Below are 23,594 nucleotides of genomic sequence, written 5' to 3'. Positions count from 1 at the left end.
ATCACGTTCAGGGTGGTCAGACTCAGGCCGGACAGAACTGGCAGATTTCACTGGGCTGACTTTTTCTGAAGCCTACCGTCGGCCGTCGCTTATGTTCATTCGACATTCGAGCTGACAGATCCCGAGAGTTGTCTAACTAATAACGCCTGTAACTACTTATTTCTTCGAATCGGATAGTGGATTTTTATGAATGAACGCTTCTCCGAAACGAAAACCCATGAATGCCTGGCTGACTTATTTATTATTACTGAAATTATTCAAAACACCGCAGTATTTTATTTCTGGTTTAAACACTTTTTTTTATTTTTGAAACCGACCAAAGAAATTTTTGGCCTAGGTACTGTATACTGCAGAAAGATAATGATCTTTCTGCAGTGCAGTTCTAATAGTCTGTTATAGTATTTTGGCAAATTATATTTTTCCCTTTTTATTAGGAAAAGACTTTCGCCTTTTTTTTGGTATGGAATGAAAATATTAGCCTCATACAGTTTTGACATTTACACGGAAAAGTTTTTGGGCGAGCAGACGTCTCTCACTCGCCTCCCACAGAAAAGGTTTTCTGCTTTCTCTCTAAAGAGAGCTCTGATGCCCCACAAGAGAGCTCTGACGCCCCACAGTAGGAAAGCAGCAGTCTCTGTGGGTGAAATGAGCTACCAAAATGGGGCTGTCACTTTACCATAGGTACTGGTCACTCAGCGCCACCACAACAGGTACAGCGACTCGCCCAAGAACTTTTCCGTGTAAGGGGATGTTAAAGTCGATGCCATTTTCAATGGGAGGAATCGATTTTGACACCACCTTAAGGAATTCATATGCAATAATGTTTAAGGGCTTCATATGCAATAATATTTAAGGGGTTCATATGCAATAATATTTAAGGGGTTCATATGCAATAATATTTAAGAGGTTCGAATGCTAAACTTTATGCTGTACTTAGGGGGTTCATAAACTATACTTAAGGTGTTTATGTATAATAACATTTAAGGCTGTTTACAAACAGTACTTAAGAGGGAGTCAAAGTCGATGTGATATTTAAACTGATTTTCAAGGGAAAAATTGCATCAAAAATTGCACCTCCTTAAGGTGTCTATATAGAATAATGTCTTTAAACAGTTTATAAGCGATATTTAAGGTGTTCATAAGGAAAATTTAAGGTACTTACTACAATAATATTTTGAGTTCATAAGCAATATTTCAGGTGCTTATATACAATAATATTTAAGGGGTTCATAAGGAATATTTAAGGTACTCGTTACAATAATTTGTAAGGGGTTTTTATATTAATTTACAATTTACAATTATAATTAAAGGTTTCCTATGCAATAAAATTTAATGGTTTCTTATATATAGAATTTAAAGGGTTTTTTTAATGCAATTTAAGGGTTTCGTGTACTTCAAGACTGATGCTTTTAATGTAACTTCAAGGCGGGTTGCTCCCTATAACCATTAAAATAAATGACTGGCGATAAGTAAACAATTTATCTTTCAATAAATGTCAATAGAATGCATAATTAAAATGTATAAATACTGCTAATTGGATAAGAAAACATTTGTAATTTCTTTATATTTAACGTAGCTATACATTATTTATACGTATACCTATTTATACCCATACTTATATACCCACAGCTACTTATACCTTCACCTGTTTGTGCCTTAACCTATTATACCTAAATCTATTTATACCTATAATCATTTTACCTAAACCTATATATTTATACCTATAACCATTACACCTAAACCTATTATGTACCTATTCCTAAGTATACCTACAACCTACCAAGTATACCTAAATAATTTGTATAGTATTTAGGGCCGATTTCACCAACACCGATTAAAAGTTAATCAATGATTAAAGACAGTTTAAAGGCTTCTGATTGGTTAATTGAGGATTTAATCATTGATTAACTTTTAATCGGCGTTGGTGAAATCGGCCCTTAGTATAGTATTTATTAATAATGTGTACAGTTTTTGTGCCCACAATACCTATTTACAAAAAATGCTCTATAAAAGATGTCTTTTTAAGTAAACTTAAAAAAAAATCGAAAAATTGACAATCGTTTAATTAAAAGTCAGTAGTGCGTCCATAAATAATTATGTAATCAACAAAAAGGTGACGATACCATTAACCTACGCTTCCAACTTTTATACAATGTCACATGGATTATTCATTCCGACAATGTATGTACAATAAGCGATTCGTTGAATATCAAACTTACAATGTCTTTGACATTTTCATTGCAAATTAATGAACGAGAATAATTTGCAATTCTTTCTTCTATCATTTAAAGGTTTTCATTATTTTTTTTTTGTATTTTCGAAAATAATTCCCTAAATGTGATTCGGATCACAATCTCTATTTTATTATTATAGTCCACAAACTACAACCAGAGAAAAGATATATAATATATATTTGACTCAGAACTAACTAGAATTTTTATTTGTTTCAAATAAATTTTATTTGGTTTAAGTAATATACGTTTATTTAAATCAAATAAAATATAATTGGTGTAAATAACATTTTTCTCTGGGTGTATGTCAAACTCTTAGGGGAGGGAGAGGCACGCTTGTGACGAATTTTTTAAAAAAATTTTATTTTGTTTACCAACCAAATGAAAATAAAATTTCTTCCTCCCCAAAAAAGGGGAGGGGTTAAAAATTAGAACCAAACTAGTGTGACGTTGTTTGTGAACGTCCCTTTATTATTACAATTATTATCATTATTATCATTTTATTTTTATTATTATTATTTGCATTTTTCCATTTTTATTTACATTTTCTCTGCCCTGACCATGGATTTTGGTGAAGGCAGAGGTCATCAGCTGACTGGAAAAAAAAACTTTTATATATATAAAAGTGGGGAGGGGGTGGAAGGGGGTTAGGAGAAAAACGTGCGGCGAATATGGGGCGCAGGCGTCAAAAACGGGTTGCGCATAAAAACAATAATAATGATAATAACGACCAATAAAATGTGAACGTTTGAGACATGATGGGGTCGCGCAGGTGCACCCGCATTCAGGTTCGAGTGAGCAAGTTGTTGAAAGTAAACATGACATTATTAACTGCTTCGTTTTCTGGGCTCTCTTGATTAAAATTTAAGTCGCGTAAGTTCATGTATATTTATATATATGGATACATTGTTTTGAGATCGTTATTTTCGAAAATGGAATATAAATTTTTTTTAATAGAAAACTAACGAGACAGAGGGTGGAAAAATTTATATTGAATATAAATAATCAAATTATATTATTCGATAGGGAAAAAAATATATATTGTTGATAATTGTCTTTTGTTATCGTGTTGTTTTTCATAGCATTACAAAGTGAAAATTTGTGCGAGTAAAGCTTCCTGAACAAAGTATGTTTAAAACGTTTGTAACTTTTTTTTAAATAATGTTTTTAAACATAATTTTTTAAATAACGTTTTTAAAAATAATTTTCTAAACAACGTTTTTAAAAATAATTTTTTAAATGACGTTTTTTAAAAATAATTTCTTAAAATAATGTTCAATTTGGGGTGAAACTGTCAGAGTAAGCAAATTTGAAATCAACTTTTTCGCCAAGAAGTAATTACCGCGTTTCACGCTGCATGAAAATCAAATGCATTTTCCTTGGCGACCCGCAAAGCTAAGGTTGAGGGTAATTAATTCAATTTTCCCCCGCATTTTCATGCATATATGCGAATTTCATGCAATTCATCTCTTACAAAAGGAAACGTGTAGAGCATGCTTAGGCGGCTTTTCATGAGCGAATAGTACGATTTTCATCACCTTTTCGAACACTCTTAAATGTCGGTTCGTATATTCAATATTTCCGTATAAATAAAACTGAATTTTAAAACTCTAATAATTATTATTCATAATACTCTAAGGATTATTATTCAAAATACAACAGGGATTATTATTCAAAATACTCTAAGGGTATTCAAAATACTGTAGGCATTATTATTTATACTTAATTAAGATTTTTATACTATCAAGATTGTTATATTTATATACTATCAGAACTTTTATACTTGCAGTGTATTTTTTACTCTATATTGTTTTATTTATTGTTTACTCTACATTTTTTCAGTTACTCTTTACTTTATATTTTAATTTTTAATTTTTTATGTATTTTAATATTAATATTAATATATTTTTTTTATTTTTTTGTCTCCTTTATCTCTCTCGCGGTACACTAAAATTGATTACTTTTTTGAGAAGATCCCCGCAAAACAATTTCTTCATTCTGTTTAGCATATACGGGAGTCCTTATGACATTTTTTTTTTCGTTTCTGAAGGGGGAATGACGCTGTCGATCTTCTTGGCTTCACGACTCTCTTTCGTATGTCTCTTATTTCTTTTCATGCATAGTGTGTCATAGCAGCAGCCAACATAAAAATACCTTCGGTTCCCGGCGCGTGTTGAGCCGCGAACTTTATGCTCTCGCTTTTTCCTCCTCCTCCTCCTCTTAATGTTGAGTTACTGCCACTTTAACGGACTTTTTAACTCTTCAAATAGACCTCAATGCCTCTATAGCAAAATAACTCTTGTTTTATGCCCCCCGTGTTCCCGGGGTCACGAAAAATCAAATTTCGAATTCATCGCAAAAAAAAAAAAAAAAGAAATGCTCTGCTATCATTTCGCGAGTTTATTTTATTAATTAAAATTAAATATTATAATGCAAAGAGGTTATTTTTTATTAGAATTCGAGGATCAAAAATATTTTCAAGAGGTTTTCACCTCAAAAAATTTTTGGTTGTTTGTTAATTTCGAAGTAATGATACATAAGGAGGATTAAATTTCAATGCGCTAATGATATTCACATTCTTATTACATAGAGAATATTCGAAAAAATTTCTATTTTGTAAAACTAAAAAAATATCTACTCTCACTAAAATTTTTTTAGGAAATGTACCTATCTTGTAGAGTCAAGGTTGACACGCAACCTAGAAACTTCGAAAATCTGGAAATGACAGGGAATTTTATAAACCTTGAAAAAACCTGGAAAATTTAGGGAATTTTGATCGAAATCCTGGAAAATTATTGTTTTCTAAAGTAATTGTGCTTATTCTTCAAATCTAATTTTTCTCAAATATTTCAAAATTAAAATATGTTCTTAAAATATTAACAAAAAATTCCAAAATTCTGCTAATTCAGATTTAGAGAGTAAATTCATCATTTTTTATATTAATTAATTTTCATAATAAAAGGAACCGCTAGAATTTTTAATTTCCTCTTTCGATTCAAATATTTCAAAATTAATTCAATTTTAAAAAGAGTTGCGTTTACAATTTTTCTTCACAATAATTCAATTATTTTCATAAATAATCAAATTTTTTACAAAAATTCAATTTTTTTTATAAATAATAAAAAAAACTTTATATGTTTTCAATTATTTTCATAAATAATAAAACTCATCACAGAATTTCAATTATTTTTAATACAATTTTAATGGAATTTCTCGAAAAATGTAATTATTCTTAAAAATTTTATTAAAATTCATCAAAGAAATTCAATTATCTTAAAAAGCCTTCCTATAATTTATTTATTAGAATTTAAGTATTATTGTCAATACATTTTTAATTAAATTTCTTGAAAGAATTAAATTATTTACAAAAATTTTATGGAATTTATTTTTAAGAATTTAATTTTTTTTCAAAATAATTTTAATAAAATTCTTCGTAGAAATTTAATTCACTTCAATAATTTATCAAAATTCAATTATTTTCAATATCAACTATTTTAATAAAATTTCAGAAAAGAATTCAATTATTCAAAAAGAAATATTATTAAAATTCGTCTCAAGAATTCAATTATTTTCAAAAGTATAATAAAATTTTTAGCAGAAATTCAATTATGGTCAAAAGTTTTAAAAAATTCTCTTCAAAATTTCAATTATCTTTATAAATAATAAAATTTTTCTCCAAAATTTAATTATTTTCAAAAATTTTCCCTAATTTAATGATTTTCAATATCTACTATTTCAATAAAATCACACAAAAGAATTCAATTATATTTAAAAAGAAATATTATTAAAATTCATTTCAAGAATTCAATTATTTTCAAAAGTTATAAAATTCTTCGCTGAAATTCAATTATGGTCAAAAGTTTAAAGCAAAAAATCTCTTCAAAATTTCAATTATCTTTATAAATAATAAAATTTTTCTCTAAAATTCAATTATTTTCAAAAATTTTAATAAAATTTTTAGCAAAATTTCAATTATTTTCAAAAACTTTTCTCAATTTAATCAAATTTTTTACAGAGATTCAATTATTTTTAATGCAATTTTAATTTAATTTCTTGAAAAATGAAATTAAAAAAAAATTGTCGAAAAAATTCTTAAATGTTTTATTGAAATTCGTCAAAAGAATTTTAATTATCAATTTAAAAATTTGTAGCTCAAATTCTTTATGAGAGTTCAATTTTAAAAAACATTCAATTCTTCAATAAATTATTTATTTTTGTATTTTAAATAATTGAATTCTCGCAGAATTTTCTAATAAAAATTTATTTAAATATGAATTTCAGTTAAAATTTTAAATAATAATTGAATATTAAACTCTCAATTTAAATTAGTAAAAATGTTTTCTAATTTGAATTAGTGACTGACTTTTTGCTTTTGAATTAGCAGATTTTACTAATAAATAGTCGTTTCCACTAATTTATTAGTAAAATTTACTAATTCAAAAGTAAAAAGTCAGTTACTAATTCCAATTAGTAAACATTTTTACAAATTGAAATTTAGAGAGAAAGTATTATACCATACATTTTTAGAAATAATTCAATTTTGAAAAGGTTTCAAATTATAATCTTTGATGTTTTAATTTTTCTCACTTTTAAAACCAAAAATTGTGTAGATTTAATTTTTTTGAAAAAGTTTAATTGAATTTTTTGTAAGTTATTTGAAGTTTTTATTTTCTAATATATATTTGATTAAAGAACTTCCGAATAATCGATGAAATTTCGTAAAATTGAATTGTAAACAAAAGGTTTTGAAAATTTTCAAATAAATTTTTCAAAAATTATTAAAAATGAATGAATAATTAATTTAAAGAAGAATTTTAGTTGAAAATTCTGGAAAAGAATAATTTAATTGATGGAAGTTATTTTGAATTTAGAGTAACAATATTCTTGGAATATAAAATAATGATTTTATCACTAGGTCATCTTTAATTATTATAACACATGAAAACATCGATTGCTCCGAGTCGAAGACTCAGAGTGTGATCGATTTCTTCATGTTTTATAACAATTTTTTATAAGTTGTTTACTTTCAAAAAGGTTTGAATTTGAATCTTTTGAAGAATTTTAATTCGTACGGAAAATTAATAATTAAATATTTATTTACAAAAGATAAATAAATCCGTAATATAGTATTATATGAAAGTTCCATGTATTTGTAAAAATTTATTGGAATTACTTAATTTTGTAAAATATAAATGTAGTTTTAAAAACCTTTCGTTTTTTAACTTGGAAAAGTCAGGGAATTTGAAATGAGCAAAAGCGTGGCAACCCTGAATTTTATGAGCGTTATATTTTATTTGTTTTCGGTTATTTCCTCTACTTTTTTTTATGATTTCGACCACAGGACAGTTCTACAATAGTAAAATATCAATTATGACGGAAACGAAATTTCTTTTTTCTGGTATAAACTTAATTTCCTGTCCTTGGGCTTCATCTCCCTTTTATCGTTTTTTTTTGTTGTATTTTTTGTTTGAATGAGAGACTTTTTCCTTTTTGTTTCCCCCTCGCGAAAAGTCAGTCGCATTGGCTCGTGACGCGGCATCGAGCGCGCGACAAAGCCGTGACTTTTATGTGCATTAAATAAAATATAGTCTCTCTGTGAGCCACTATACATATAATGTACTCGACAATGCGAGGGAATGTATATTTATGTCACAATGGGCCGTGGTTTAAGCTCTTTCTTTCTCTCTCTCTCTCTTTTTCTCATTCTTCCTTTTCTCTCTCTCTCACTTAGAATCACAAGTCTTGAAGCTGTGAAGCACCGCTTAAAAAGCATTTGTAAACAAAGAGCAACGCTATTAAAGACGAGTCTTGAATACAAATTGCGCGGCGATACTTGGTCAAGAAAGTACGATAGATCATTCCACCACTTTTTCACTATATGATTGCTCGTTACTGTTTCACTCCCGTGTTTTCCTTTTCCATCCTCTATAATATATGCTTTTATAAATGGCAACACTGTTTTTTAATTTATATCGCAAAAAAAAGTTGATATATTTAATTGCACTTAGAGTTTTACGAAAATTAAAAAAATTAACTTGTTTTTAGTTTTGTTGAAAAGAATCTTGTGTCGCGTGTATTTTTACAGGTGCGAATTTAGTATTTTCTTTCCTGATTGTTAATTAATAATTAATAATTAATATTAAAAATTTATTCAATCGAGTAATTCATTTTTAAGTATAAAAAACAATCTTTTTTATAAACAAAATTTAAATTAAAAAGAAGAAATAAAAATATCATTTTAGTTTTAGTGAACGTTCGAAACTTTAGAACAGAACGTTATGGTTATTTAGTAGAAAAATTAATTATTAGTAAGCAAACCATAAATTTTCATTAACTTTCCATTTAGCAGTGATTTAAAAAAAAAAAATTTAAACAGAGAAAAAAAAGTTTCGTTCAAACCTGAAATTATGTATTTGAATAAAATTTAAATTCGGTAACTTGAGCTTAATTTTCATTGAAATTAACGTCACAGGACTTCTTTTTCATGGACACATTTAATATAAGATTGCAATTTGAAATAAAATTTTCTTTCTCTCCCCATTAAAGTGCAATTTCAGTATGAGAAAGTGGAAGTGAATTTATGTCTGTTTTATACATTTTGGCCCTTTGGGATTTCGTGGTCGTATAGTTGTTTGGATGAAAGTGGAATCTTAAATCCTTAAAAGGTTCCCTATAGAAAGGCGGGTGTGAATGAGTCCAGCCAAAAAAAAAAGAAAAGAAGAAAAAAGAAACGAGAATGAGAGTGAGAAATTGAAATTGTTAGATGAAGCGCACTTATATACATCGTTGACGAGTGAGATGAAAATGATATGCGCTTGACCTTATTATATTTTACTTGCTTGGAAACCAAACTCGGCGCGTTTTGTTCCAAAAACAACGGTGTCTTGTGGTTTATATTACATTTTTTGATTTTAAAAAACAATTGTTTTTTTAAGTCTTGCCGATAAATCAATATTATATTTTTAAACGTTTTTTTTATCATTCTCGCTTTTTTCTGAAACAAGATTTTATTTTTGTTACTTTTTATAATTTCAAACTTTAAATATCTGCAAAAATTATTACTATATGACATTAAATTTAAGTTTTATTATACATTAAACAAAAAAAAAATTGGAAAAATTACGCGCGCTTTAGCGGGAAATTTTGCTATTTTTAATTTTAAAGAGAAATTCCCGTGGAAATTAATACTCGCAGTTGAAATATTTGAAAAAACAAAATCCGTTGGATCGGAAAGGAAAATTTTTATTTTTAATGACATATTTTATTTGTAACACGTAATTACATTGCGCTTGAACGTTACGGAGAAAAAAAAGGACAACTGTTAATTACGTTACTACAGCTGAGTAATATTTTCTCTCAGCGTGTGATAGTTGTTCTATTATAAATATATATTGAAAGAGAGGAAATGTTATTTCAACTAATTAATGACTGCTAATATCGATTATTAATTAACACTCATATTTGCTACACGAAAATTAATTCATCACTTAATTATTTTATATATCCGCACATACGAACACACACTGAAAAATAATGACATAAACTACAAATAGAAACTTGACTCTTTTTCAGCTCTTATTTTAAAATAATATGGGGAAAGGGGGATTGTTTTCTCTTGTTTCAAATTAACAGTACTGCGGGGTAATATTTAATCCACTGATCGTATTACTTGTAGCTCATTATACATCTCCGTGTTTAAAAAAAAAGGAAGAGCATAAAAAATGTGTGTCCCAGTTGAAAATTCAGTTTAAAAGTATGATATGCTCTTGCATGCACTCTGTAGTTTATGCTTGTTTAGAATATACATTTCCACAGTGCTCTAAATCTTTTTTTGTATGTTGTAATTATATAGTCGGTTTATTTTACGAGTTTGTAGTATTTTTTTTGTTTCATAGTATTTTAGTATTATTGTTTTGGTCCTATGTCCAATTGGGGTCCAATCCTAACTACGTTTTCCTATATTTAATTTTTTGTTTAGTATTTATTTTTTTATTTTATATTTTAGTTTTATTTTTTGGTCCTATCTCCGATTGGGGTCCAACCCTGACTACGTTTTCCTATTTAATTTTTTGCTAAGTATTTATTTTTTTATTTTATGGTATTTTAGTGTCATTCTGTAGTATTTTTCTCTTTTTTTATTCTGTCTTTGGGAATTTTGATCCTTTTCAGTTTAATTGAAATTTAGAGAGTTTAATTGAAAAGATGGAACAGGTTGATTAATTTAAGATCGGATCCGCCCTATTTTCTCGAGGAATCGCAAAGGGAAGGAAGGGTTGACACTCGCGGGGCGTTGACAAAATCGCGCATGAATAAGCCCTTCCCTTCTCGAAAATTGAGAGCGACTTTTCTCCAAATATTCCGAAGAATGAAATAATTATTCTAAATTCTATAAACCCAAATTTTAACACTCTTTTTTTTGTGGTAGAAAAATGAAAATATTATACAAATTGAAAAATTAAGATGCATTAAGAAGCAGAGCAGATTTTACTTTAATTATACAGAAAAGATAAATTGACGCGCAAACAATTAATAAATGAAATTAGATAGATGATTGTGAGAGGAAACTTTTTGTTTGGATATACATATATATTATACGGTGGAAAGCAGTACATGGAGATTTTCAAGAGGGCCATACTTGAGAAGGGCTCTCTCCTGTTATCAATTGAGATCCGCCCTTGAGACTTGAGACGAGAGTGCTTCTCTAGAAATAACTCGAGAGACTGAAAGCACATATACTCACCTCCAGCACCCTCGCGATATTAATTACCGGGATTTCACCCTTCCACTTGTCTAAAGACGGGCTAATTTACCGCGAGAAACGCCGCCCGTAGGCGAACCATACGTGACGTTTTCGAGTTTACAAAGTCATTTACACGTGGTTACACGCATCTCCAAAGATGCCTTTAGAGAAACGTGCCTTCAAATCTACACAAATGTCACCTAAATCATTCCACACGCTTTCATTTTCTCAAAATTTATTTTCCAAATGTTATTTTTTTGCGGGAAGAAAGAATCTTCTCGACCGTAGAAAAAACAATTTCGAGGAAAGAATAACAATCGAAAACCGTATAGTGTATTTTTAAAAGATCCCTCTCCTGATGAGAGTATTGCTAATTCTTAATTACTCATTTGGTTTGTTTTAATTTATTATTTCTTGATTTGTCCGTCAATCGATTTTCCTATCCAGGGTTGCTACTCAACCTGGAAATGTCAGGGAATTTTATAAACCTTGCAAAAACCTAGAAAAGTCAGGGAATTTTGATCCAAATCCGGTAAAATTGTTGTTTTCTAGAACTATTCTGTTTATTCTTGAAATCTAATTAATTTTTAGAATTAAAAAGAAAATTTTGAATTTTGGTGATTTTTTTTGTTAAAAGAAATCTAGAACTAGAAAATTTCCACGAATTATAATACAAAACATTCCATTTATGACAATAATTTATTTTAAATAATCTTATCTTTAACTGTCATAAAGTTATTATTTATAAATTATTTAATGAATAATTTTACTTAAATATTTAAAAATTAATTAAATTTTTAAAGAGTTGGGTTTATAATTTTCATAAATAGATAAACTTCAAAAAGTTTTAATATGAAATTTTGTAAAACTTCAATTTTCAATGAATTTAATTAGAAATTTTAAAGAAAATTTTTTGAAAAATAAATTAAAACTCGAACGCAAAATTACAATTATTTTTAATACAATTTCAATAAATTATTGAAATTGTATTAAAAATAATAAATAATAATAAATTAAAAAATAATAATAATAATAATAAATAATAATAATAAATATCAATTAAAAATAATTGAATTATTTTTTATTCAATAAATTATTATGAATAAAAAATAAATTTAAATATGAATTTTAGTTAAAAACTCTAAAATAATTAAATTTTTTTAGAAAAGTTACTAATGATAGCAGAAATTAAATTACATATTTTGAAAAATAATAAAATTCTTCGCAAAAATTTAAATTATGTTCGAAAATTAAAAAAATTCTCGTCAAAATTTCAAATACCTTGAAAAATAATAAAATTCTTTTCCAAAATTAAATTATTTTCATAAATTTTCCCCAAATTTAATTATTTTTAATATCAATTATTTTAATGAAATTTTCTAAAAGAATAATTAAATCTTTGCGTGGAATTTTGTTAAAATTTTCTTTAAATAATTATTTTTAAATTTTTTTAACAGAATTCCACGCAAACATTCAATTATTTTCATAAATATAATAAAAATTCCACTGGGATTAAATTATTTTCAAATTTTTTATAAATTTCTTCGCAGTAATTCAATTATTTTCATAAATAATAAAATTCTATTTAGGAATTCAATTATTTTCATATTAATATAAATAAAACTCATTGCAAAATTTCAATTGTTTTTAGTATCTACAATTTTAAATAAATTCCTCGAAAAATGCAATTATTTTTAAAAATTTTGTTAAAATTCATCAAAGAATTTAATTATTTTAAAAAATTTTAATGAAATTCTTTGTCACAATTCAATTATTTTCATTAATAACAAAAATTTCACTGGAATAAAATTATTTCCAATTTTTTTTATAAATTTCTTCGCAATAATTCAATTATTTTCATAAATACGTAATAAAATTTTTTTTATTTATTTTATTTTTTATTTCGCAATAATTCAATTATTTTCATAAATAATAAAATTTTGTTTGGGAATAAATTCAATTATTTTCATTAATCAAATTTCTCGACAATTTAATTATTCTTACAGATTTTATTAAAATTCGTCAAAAGACTATAATTATTTAAAAATTTGTTGATAAAAATACTTTATGAGAATTCAATTTTAAGAAACATTCAATTATTCAATAAATTATTTATTTTCGTATTTAAATAATTGAATTTTCGTAGAATTTTCAAATTAAAATTTTTCAAAATCTGAATTTTTTATACATTTTACTAACAAATTGTGTAAAATTAATTTTTTTGAAACAGTTTAATGGATTTCTTTTAAAATTATTGCAAGTTTTTATTTTCTAATTTTTATTTAATAATAATATTCTTTTATGTTATTGAATTTCAAAAGGTTTGAATGTGAATTTTTTGAAAATTTTAATTCCTATGCGGAAAAATAGTTATTGATGTTTTCGATTAATTTTACAATTACAAAAATTCTTAAATAAATGTAATAGTGTAAATAAACGTAAATGTAATAATATATTAGCGCCATTTTTTCTATTGTTCGTAAGAATTTGCTGACCCCCCCTCCCCCCTTAATGTCTTACGTAATTTATGGACGGCCCCAATATTGATGTGTCATTTTTAATAAATTTACTAAGCGAACAATTTTTTTCGTTGACTTCAACTTGGTTGAAAATAGAAAACCTAAATCTAAAAATAGAAAATTCTAATACTTGTAAATTTTGATTGCAGCTTTTGGTGAGTGGAGGGCAACCGACAACAGCGACATCGCCGGCGATGTCGTCAGGTGGAGCCTTAAGTCCGGGGGCCTTGTCGCCATCATCGACAGCGACGACGACAACTGGCGCAGCGCCGGGAGCAACGTCTGGTGGCGCCAGTACTCCCGTCGGTGGTGCAACGGGCCCCGGTGCCGGATGTTGCGAAAACGGAAGGCCCATGATGGTGGACCAAATTACCGGCCATACAGTGTGTTCCTGTCAATACGATAGTGCTGCACGACTAGCGCTTGGCGCATATCCTAGGCTGGGACCCTCCGCTACCTCCTACTCCACGTACCCCACCCCCACGCCTTCCACCACCGACCAGGGGCCCTATCCCAGTATTGGGATGGATAGCTCTGCCTTTTATTCACCTTTGGTAAGTTTTATATATCACACTTTGTTAAATCATCCGCGGTCATGAAAAACGAAACCCTGCGCGCCAGTGAGAGTCGAAAAAATAAAGAAAAATTTTCAAGCGAAACCGAAAACCCTTTTTTATAGCAGCTTGATTTATTTTTTTTTTTTTTTTTTTTTTGGTTCTTTTAAAAACCGTTTTGTTAGAAACCAGAAATAACCAGCTGTCCTTAAAAAGTGTCCTTCCTTTTGTAATATCATCGCCTTTTCGAGAAGTTCTTATTCTTCTTTTCAAAGTCGATTTTTTATATTACTGAATCTTTATCTTTTTTAATTTTACTCTTATTTTATTCTATTTCTTAATTTCTACACGATTTACAGTTTATTTAATTATTGTAAAAAATATTATTCATTTTACAACTGAAGTAAAACAATTTCATATCATCAGCATTCAAATTCTTGCTTAATTTCGTTTGTGAGTGAATTTTCATGCCATCTGGACGGGAATTCAATGAACTGCATTGGCGCGAAATTCAAATAAAGAAAGACTTAATTAATGTATAATAATTAAAAATAAATACTTAAACGACTTCCATACACTCAAAAAAAGTTTCTAGTATATTTGATAATTTTTTAACTACTTTCAGTAATTCACAAAGTCCTCAACTGAATTTAAAAAGTTGTATAGACTACAAAAAAGTAGTTCAAAGTATTTCACTTTTTTTTTTGTCAACCGAACTATTATTTTTTAACTGCATTAAAAATAGTAAAATCAATCACAACTATTTTTTTACATAATATATTTATTATTCAGTCAAAAAATTCTGTAGAATTTCATTACAACATTTTTGTAGAATATTTTTAGATGAAATTAATTTTTCCTCAAATATTATTGAATTTCTGTTATTCTTTTAAATAATTGTAAATATATTTAAAATATATGATTGCTGATAATTTTTCTATAGCTTGAAAAAAATTATGTATAAATTAAGAAGGTCATTTAAAGTTATTTATTCAAATATTTTTTTTTATTTTAAATTTTATTAAAACATTCTTGATTAAAACATTTTTTTTATTCAAATATTTTTTTTTTATTGAAACTTATTTTGGTTGAAACAGTTTTATTTTTTCATTAAAATATTTGTTATTAAGGGCATTTGAACCATTATGATTATATTTTTTTTATTAAAACATTTTTTTCATGGAATCAGTACTTTCTATTACAATATTTTTGTATATTTTTTTTTTATTCAAACATTTTTTGTTATTAAAACAATTTTCTGGTTAAAACATTTTTTCATTAAAATATTTGTTAGTAATTCAGTATTTTCCATTAAAATATATTTTTTTTATCATTTTTTGGTTAAAACATTTTTTTATTGAAATATTTTTTATTGTATCAGTAGTTTTTATTAAAATATTTTTTAATATTTTTTATTAAAATATTTTTTATTAAAATATTTTTTATTTAAATATATATTTTTTAAAACATTTTTTTAGTACAATATTTTTTAATTAAAATATTTTTTTTGTATTAATATTTTCTATTAAAATATTTTTGTATATTTTTTTTATTCAAACATTTTTTGGTTAAAACATATTTCCATTAAAATATTTGTCATTAAATCAGTATTTTCTATTAAAATATTTTTGTATATTTAAACATTTAAAGCTTAAAACCTTTATTTTTATTTAAATATCTTTCATTTAATCAGTATTTTCTATTAAAATATTTTTTTATATTTTTTATTCAAATATTTTTTTATATTTTTTATTCAAATATTTTTTTTATTAAAACATTTTCTTTTATTATATTTTTTAAATTAAATATATTTTTTTTGTAATAGTCTTTTTTATTCAAATATTTTTTAATTAAATCAATATTTTCTATAAAAATATTTTTTTGTTATATATTTTTATTCAAATACCTAATTAATTTCAGCCTTTCTTTCATATAAAACTTATTTTTAGGTTATTAATAATAATGTTTCTTCAATCTAAATAAATATTTGTTTCATTTAAATATACATTTGATTCAGTTTGATAAATTTTGCATTTGAAGATTCAACCATAAGTTGGCTATATTTTAAACAAATTTTTTCCCGAGTGTTGTGAAATTCTACAGAATCATTCTAGTAAAATTCTATTGAACTTTTCCGACTGGGTTTCAGTATTTGAATCAATAATTTTAGTACTTGAAACAAATAACTTTTAATTGACACAAATAAAAATTATTTGATGCAAATAAAAATTATTTGATGGAAATAAATATTCGAAGCAAATAAATATTCGATGCAAATAAAGATTTGATGAAAATAAATATTTGATACAAATAAATATTCATGCAAATAAATATTCGATACAAATAAATATTTGATGGAAATAAATATTCGATCCAAATAAATATTCGATCCAAATAAATATTCGATCCAAATAAATTTTGATACAAATAAATGTTTGATACAAATAAATATCTATTTGATTCAATATAGACAATTAATCGTTCATTTGAATGAAATAAATTTTTTTCTGTTAGTGCGCAGTAATGAATTTATAAAGACTGAAAGTCTGAATGAAAAATGAGCTTTAAATTCTCTGCGCGCTCAAATACAAGCTGGGTATAAATAACGTTTATTAAAAGTTAATAGAATTATTTTTCGACTGTTTTAGACGATGATCTATAGATCACGAGTAGCATGCGCTGCATAAAATTATATTTACGTGTCGCAAACGAATAAGAGAAAGATGCGATAATCCTGAGTAAGCAATATAGCGCTTTAACTTCGTGGAAATGAAATGTGCATGCGACCTTAAACGAGCCTCGTGACTTATTCCGAAACATATTTCAACAACTGTCAGTGTTCTTGTACGGAAAGAAAATGGTGACAGTCGACTACTAATTTCACCGACAAGAATTAACAGAGACGATAAAAACATTATTTCACGTCTAGACTCGTTTTAGAAACAGTTATTGGAAGAAAAAATACTATTTCTTTCTTTTAGCGCGGGCGCGATGCCGAGAGCGATGCTTTTTTTATTGAATTTAAAAAAAAAATTAGTTATACTATCACCAAAAGTAATTTTTTCTTTCCGAGCAATTGTCTTTTTGTTTCCTTATGCCAATTAGTGTAATTTTCACTTTATTATACGTTGTTACAATTGTATACGATTTAATTTACATTTCTTATCGGACAATTTTTTCTTTTCTACTATAGAAAACGATAGAAAATTATCGTGTTTGTTTAAATGTACATTTTTCTAAATATTAGAACAACAAATGTTGTTTTACTTTACAAGTGGAATATATGTTTTGTTGAATGGGGGAAAATCTGAAATGTTCCGTGTGCGTGAAAATAAACGACAATAATTCTGATGGTTAGTTGAGGTGAGGAAGGGACGCGGCAGCCAATTAAATTTGAATTTATCGGCATAATTATACTAATTGGCCGCTTTTACGTACGACGTGGTAGGTCAATTTATCCTCGCGCTTTTCGAGTCGCAGATGAGAGGCGCACTGCCGTGGAATTATCGTCACTTTAGAAATGCAAACGAACTCAAAGCGGACAAGAATATTATGATACTCTTAAATGTCATAAACCATACTTTCTATTGACAATAATTGTTTTCTTATTTATCAATTCTTTATGCATCTGTAAACTGAAATTCATGATTATTTTCTTGAAAATTTATTGATTCAGAATAAATTTTCCTTCCTTTTGTTCGTATACACTAGATCCAATTAATCTTTTAGTAGTAACGGATAATTTTTTACATTTCTAAAAAAATGGCTTTTTAAATTGATGACCGTCTTTTCGGGTCATGATAAGGTTTATCTTTTGATTTTAACTTGTGATAATTTCCAAATCCAAATATAGGTATTTTAGTCGTATTCAGTATTCAAAACACTTTATCTAAGAATATCAAATTGAGACAAAAAAGAATCAAAATTGTTGCATTGCAATGCAGGAGAAAAAGAAATAGAAAATCGAAAATTGAAGAATATTTTATACGAATAAAACTTCTATACTCACTTTTTTTCAAGTGATAAGAGTTAATTACGTATAAATATTTTCCGCTTGAATATAAAAAGAAACTATGTTTCGATTATTCCAATTAGTAATATAATGGTAATTAGACACAGTACATTTTACAAGGAAGTTACGATGAAATTTTACATTTAAAAACTATGTAATCAGTAATTTGTTTCTTTAATTTTTCAAAACGTCTTGCTTTTTTTTATATACTAGTTTCTACAATTTTACATAATATTAATGCTTCTCTTTCTTATGTCAATGACAAGGTAAACTTGTTCACCAACCACCTTTATCATACATGCAAGTAAAATGATATTCGTAATTACGAATCCAGAAAACCTATATATATGTATATATTTGCTTACGTTTTGTGAAACATTACTCTATGAACGCGTATACTCGTGAAAATTGCACTGTTTACGTCATGTCGTGTCGATAAGAAATTTTTCTTTGTTTGCAATACTATGTATGTACTTGTTAATTTACCTTTTAAAATGCCGTCCATGATAAAGTGTGTTATCTTCAATAATTCCTAAGTGTCTAAAGTACTTTCTTATTTGGAATTGTTTCTTTTTTTTTAATACAAAATATGACAAGAGAATTTCAGTAAATACTTGTAAATCGAAATTCAGGGTTGCCACAAAAATTTAACTTTTTTTTACGATTTCCAGACAGAATTTTAACTTTTCCCCTGAGTTTTTTTAATTGTAAAATTCTTTGAAAACAATTGTTTCATTTATCATAATTATATAATTTTTTCCATTAAAATTAAGATTTTCAAAAATTTTATATTCAAATCGCTTAAAATTTAATAACTTACAAGAATATTATTATAAACATGAAGAAGTCAATCACTCCGAGTCTAATCGTTTTCTTCGTGTTTTTATAATAATTAACCATAACCCAGAGATAAAATATTATTCTTTGATATAAGAATATTGTTACTCTAACTTCTTCGAAATTATTTTCATCATTTAAATTCAATTATTAATTTCTAGAATTTTTAACAAACATTCTTCTTTAAATTAATTATTAGTTAAAAGTACGAAAAATGTAGATTTCAAAAGATTTTAATTTGAAACCTTTTCAAAATTCAATTATTTCTAAAAATCCATGCTAAGAATTTAAATAATAATTTATGAATATAATTGAATTCATGCGAAGAATTTTATTAAATTTTGTTAAAATAATTAAAAGTTTTACAAGAAGTTTATTAAATTTTGTTTAAAGAATTAAAATTTTTACAAGAAGTTTATTAAAATTTATTAAAATTTTTGACAATAATTTAATTTTAGAGAAGAATTTCGCTATCTATTTATAAAAATAATTTAATTCTTGACGAGAATTTAAAAAAAATATGCACTTATTCATGTTTCAAAACTCTTCCACGTAAAAAATAAGTGCATATACACTTAAAATAGGGGAAATTTCACTTATTTCAAGTGTATATGCACTTATTTTTTTACGTGGAAGAGTTTTGACTTATTCTGATTTAGAGAGTAATTTCTGCAAAGTTTTTTATTACTTTTCAATGGAATTGAATTATTGTGATGAATTTTGATACTTATGAAAATAATTGAATTTTGGAAAAGAATTTTATTAAAATTCGTTAAAATAATTGATTTAATAGGGAGAATTTTGTTGTTTATCAAGATAATTGAATTCTTTTGCAGAATTACTTAAAAATTTTTAAAAATAAATGATTTCCTGTGACGAATTGAAAGTTATTTATGAAAATAATTGAATCATTGCAACGAATTATATTATTTTATTGAATAATTGAATGTTTCTTAAACTTGAATTCTTTTGTCAAGTTTTAATAAGAAATTTTTAAGAATTTTTATTATTTATGAAAATAATTGAATGTTTTCGTAGAATTGTATGAAAAAATTTTTTTCAATAATTAAATTTTTTTGATAAATTTTATGAAAATAGTAAATATTGAAAATCATTGAATTACGAAAAACTTTTGAAAATAATTGAATTTTGGAAAAGAATTTTATTAAAATTCCTTGAAACAATTGATTTTATGGGGAGAATTATGTTGTTTATTAAGATATAATTGAATTTTTTTGCAGAATTACTAAATTTTTGAAAATAAATGATTTCCGACGAATTGAAAGTTATTTATGAAAATAATTGAATCATTGCAACGAATTATATTATTTTATTGAATGTTTTTTAAATTTGAATTCTTTTGTCAAGTTTTAATAAATTTTTTAAGAATAGTTGCATTTTTCGAGTAACTTCTTTAAAATTGTATGAAAAATATTTAAAATTCTGCCGTGAAAATAATTAAATGTTTTCGTAGAATTGTATCAAAAATTTTATGAAAATAGTAAATATGGAGAATCATTGAATTACGAAAATTTTGCTATTTATAAACATAATTAAATTCTTGACGAGATATTCGTTAAAATTTTTGAATTTCTTCGAAGAATTTTATTAGTTTTGAAAATAATTGAATTCTTCTGTTGAATATTAGTTTATTTTTTTAAATTCCTAAAAATAATTGAATCTTTGTGAAGAATTTTGTTATCTATCAAGACAATTGCATTAAAACTTCTGAAATAATTAAATAATATTAAAAAATTCATTCTGGTCAGAAGTAGAAAAAAACTTTGAAGGTTTTGTATTAGAATTCGTGGTACTTTTGATAGTTTATGAGAGAAACAAAAAAGACACTAAAAATTTAAAATTTTCTTATCAATTCTAAAAATTTAATTTTTTCCAATACTTTTAATGAAAATCTCTGACTTTTCCCTGACCTACTTTTTGGCAATTTTTTCCTCTCATACAACTATTTGCTTGCTGTTTAAAAGAAGGTATTACCAACGGTTTAAATAATGGAGAAACGACTAACAATAAAAGAGAATAATAAAAAAAGAGACCAATAGGAAAGAAAGTATGGTTTAATTAAATTATACTAATTAGTAGTTTAATAATAAAATTACGTAATATAATCCAATTTTAAACCGCGCAACTTTCTTTATACCTTCTCCTCGTCATTAGCGAAATAAGATGTTTGTACTGATTATTCTATAATCATTATCGTCCTCGATATTTTTCTTTTTTTTTAGAACAAAAAGAAAAAATACACATTCACGAAGTATATATGGGGACAATTTGTCGCGAGATATTCGTCGATACATCGAAAAGTCACGATTTTGATTATTATCGCAGTTTAGTAGAAAGGGTGCCCCATCAACGCAAGGGTTTCACTAAACTTGTTTATACCTATATCTATACGTTTGTTTGGTACACACTCTCTCTCTATATACTCGTTTCGTGGAATTTTAGCGACGCGCAATTTCGAGCACGCGACGATTATCATTCGCTGGCATAAAGGAAGTGGAAACCAGCTGCGGCACGTCATAAATATCTTAACGGGAATTTTGAGAATTTTGACGAGAAGAAATGTCCAGTGGACTTGATATATATGCACTTAAAAAAGGAACTAATATAGATAATAATTGATAGTAGGCATTTTTCTCTCTTTGAAATTTTAATTTGGTTTGGAAAATAATTTCTTGAAATTATAATTATTCAATTCAATTTAAATGTTTTCATGCGTAGAATTAAACTGAAAGTAATGAATTTTGTGTTTTTAGATTCGAATTTTTAAAATTAGGAAAGAGTGTAATTTTTTGTTGAGTGTGAATATAAAAATAGTTATTAACTTTTTAGCTCGCTTTTTAGTGCCCGGGAAGGAATTCATTGAATTTAAGAAGAAATTGTCTGAGAGGGGTTTTTCCGTAATTTAAATATTTTTGTGAATACTCGGGGGTGAATTTGCGAGAGGGTGGTAATGGTGTTCTGACGTCGGAGGGGCACGTGCTCTCTCGATGATTCGTTTCACAACGCGGCGAGCATTGAGCGTCGTAACGACGGGCATTATAATATAATAAGAAACGGATTAGCATTGAATGAAATGGGCGGGGGGCAATAAGGCCAACGAGAAAGAGAAGACCTTTTACAACCTTTCATGGTGGTCTCCTGCCTTGAAAAAAGTGAAAATACACACCAATTTCACTTATATAACTATTTCTTTTTACTCTTTTCTTTATTTTCTATGTTTTACTGTTAGTAATTAATTATAACAATTATACAGTTCACAATAAAAAGCAAAATGGAAATTAAAGATTTGAGTACTATATGTTTAATATTTTTTATATTTAATTCAAAATTATATTTAATTAATTAACGTTGGTAATTTTTTAATTTTATTAAAAATTAATTAATTGCCACTAGCGTAGCAATAGTGACAATATAACAAACAGTCACGACATCTCTGACAATAAGGCAAAACTAAAAAATCAGATATCACAGTAACCCACGTTGACAACACCCTACGGCTTCATTACGTCAAAGCTCTGCTTTCTCGCCCTTTCTTGTATAATTAAATTATATTCTACTAAACAACTGAATGTTGTACATAGAAAATAAAACATTTCAAAATTTACATAAACTAACTGCCTTTCAGAATTTGCGAATCGTTCTATTTCTTAATTTTTGATCAAAAGAACTATTTTTAATTTTGGATTAAAGAACTATTTTTTAATTTTGGATCAAAAGAACTATTCTAATAGTCAATCAAAAGAACTATTCTAATTGCTAATCAATGAACCATTCTAATTGCCAATCAATGAACTATTCTAATTGCCAATCAATGAACTATTCTAATTGCCAATCAATGAACTTTAAAAAATTAAAGAATTGAAAATGTAAAACAAAAAAATTTTGTTTTCTACTGCAATAAAAATGTTTCTTTAATATATAACACCCAATTGAAAATTTACACAAAGAAATTATAAATCTTGTCGACGCGGTTCTTTTATTCCGAAAGAAAAACGGATATTTAAATAATTTATAACCGTTGTTGATATTCTTCATTATTTGTAATTATAAATGTTAATTTTGTTAAGTGTTACAGAGTCTCTGTACTATTATAGTGAAAGTAACCGTAAAATGTGCAATAATTCATGCAAAGGGCCGACATTAATCAAACTGATACCTGCACGCGTCTAACCTCTTTTTCTTTCTGACAAACTTTTTCACCTTTTAATTAGAGTCACGAGCCCCTTATAACATTATATGAAAAGGGGTTCTGCACGAGACGCGTCCACCTTTCGATAAAACAACTGTAGTCGCGTTTACTTGCGCTCTGTGCAATCTTTCAACGGCATCATTGTTTTTAATCTCAGACTTCTTTCAGTTTTAAAATAAGAAAAAAAATACTTCTCACACAAATTTTTTCTTTTGAATTATTTTTTCTAATCAGTTTAATTTAACTTACTAAATAATCAAAAACATCAAATATCTAAATGATCTACGACACATTTCCAAAATATCAATTAAAAAATTTGTTTGCTTCAGTTCCTGTAAAGTTACTTTAATTCTTGCAATCCAGAGTTATATTATGAAAAATTACAATGTGAAACAAGATCAAAAAGTTTAATTTTACTGATTGTATAGAGAATGTTGTGTAAACTTTACATTGTTTCCCTTTTGTTGTTTTTGTATAATTGTAGAAACTCT

At 26.3% G+C, this 23,594-nt stretch overlaps 1 protein-coding gene across 4 annotated transcripts in view; it reads left to right on the top strand.

The window, feature by feature from the left end:
• LOC122507430 (homeobox protein araucan-like) overlaps positions 1–23,594 on the top strand; it is a 118,761-nt gene that overhangs the window by 56,778 nt on the left and 38,389 nt on the right. For all 4 annotated transcript variants that reach the window (XM_043620144.1, XM_043620135.1, XM_043620161.1 and 1 more), the window contains exon 2: positions 13,640–14,044. In XM_043620144.1, the coding sequence (XP_043476079.1) occupies positions 13,640–14,044 (405 nt within the window). The remainder of the gene's footprint in view (positions 1–13,639; positions 14,045–23,594) is intronic.

The sequence above is a fragment of the Leptopilina heterotoma genome, unplaced genomic scaffold (assembly GCF_015476425.1).
Source record: "Leptopilina heterotoma isolate Lh14 unplaced genomic scaffold, ASM1547642v1 Lhet_114, whole genome shotgun sequence".
Lineage (NCBI taxonomy): Eukaryota > Metazoa > Arthropoda > Insecta > Hymenoptera > Figitidae > Leptopilina > Leptopilina heterotoma.
The sequence above is the reverse complement of the archived record's forward strand: the minus strand, read 5'-3'. Positions and strand labels throughout refer to the sequence as shown.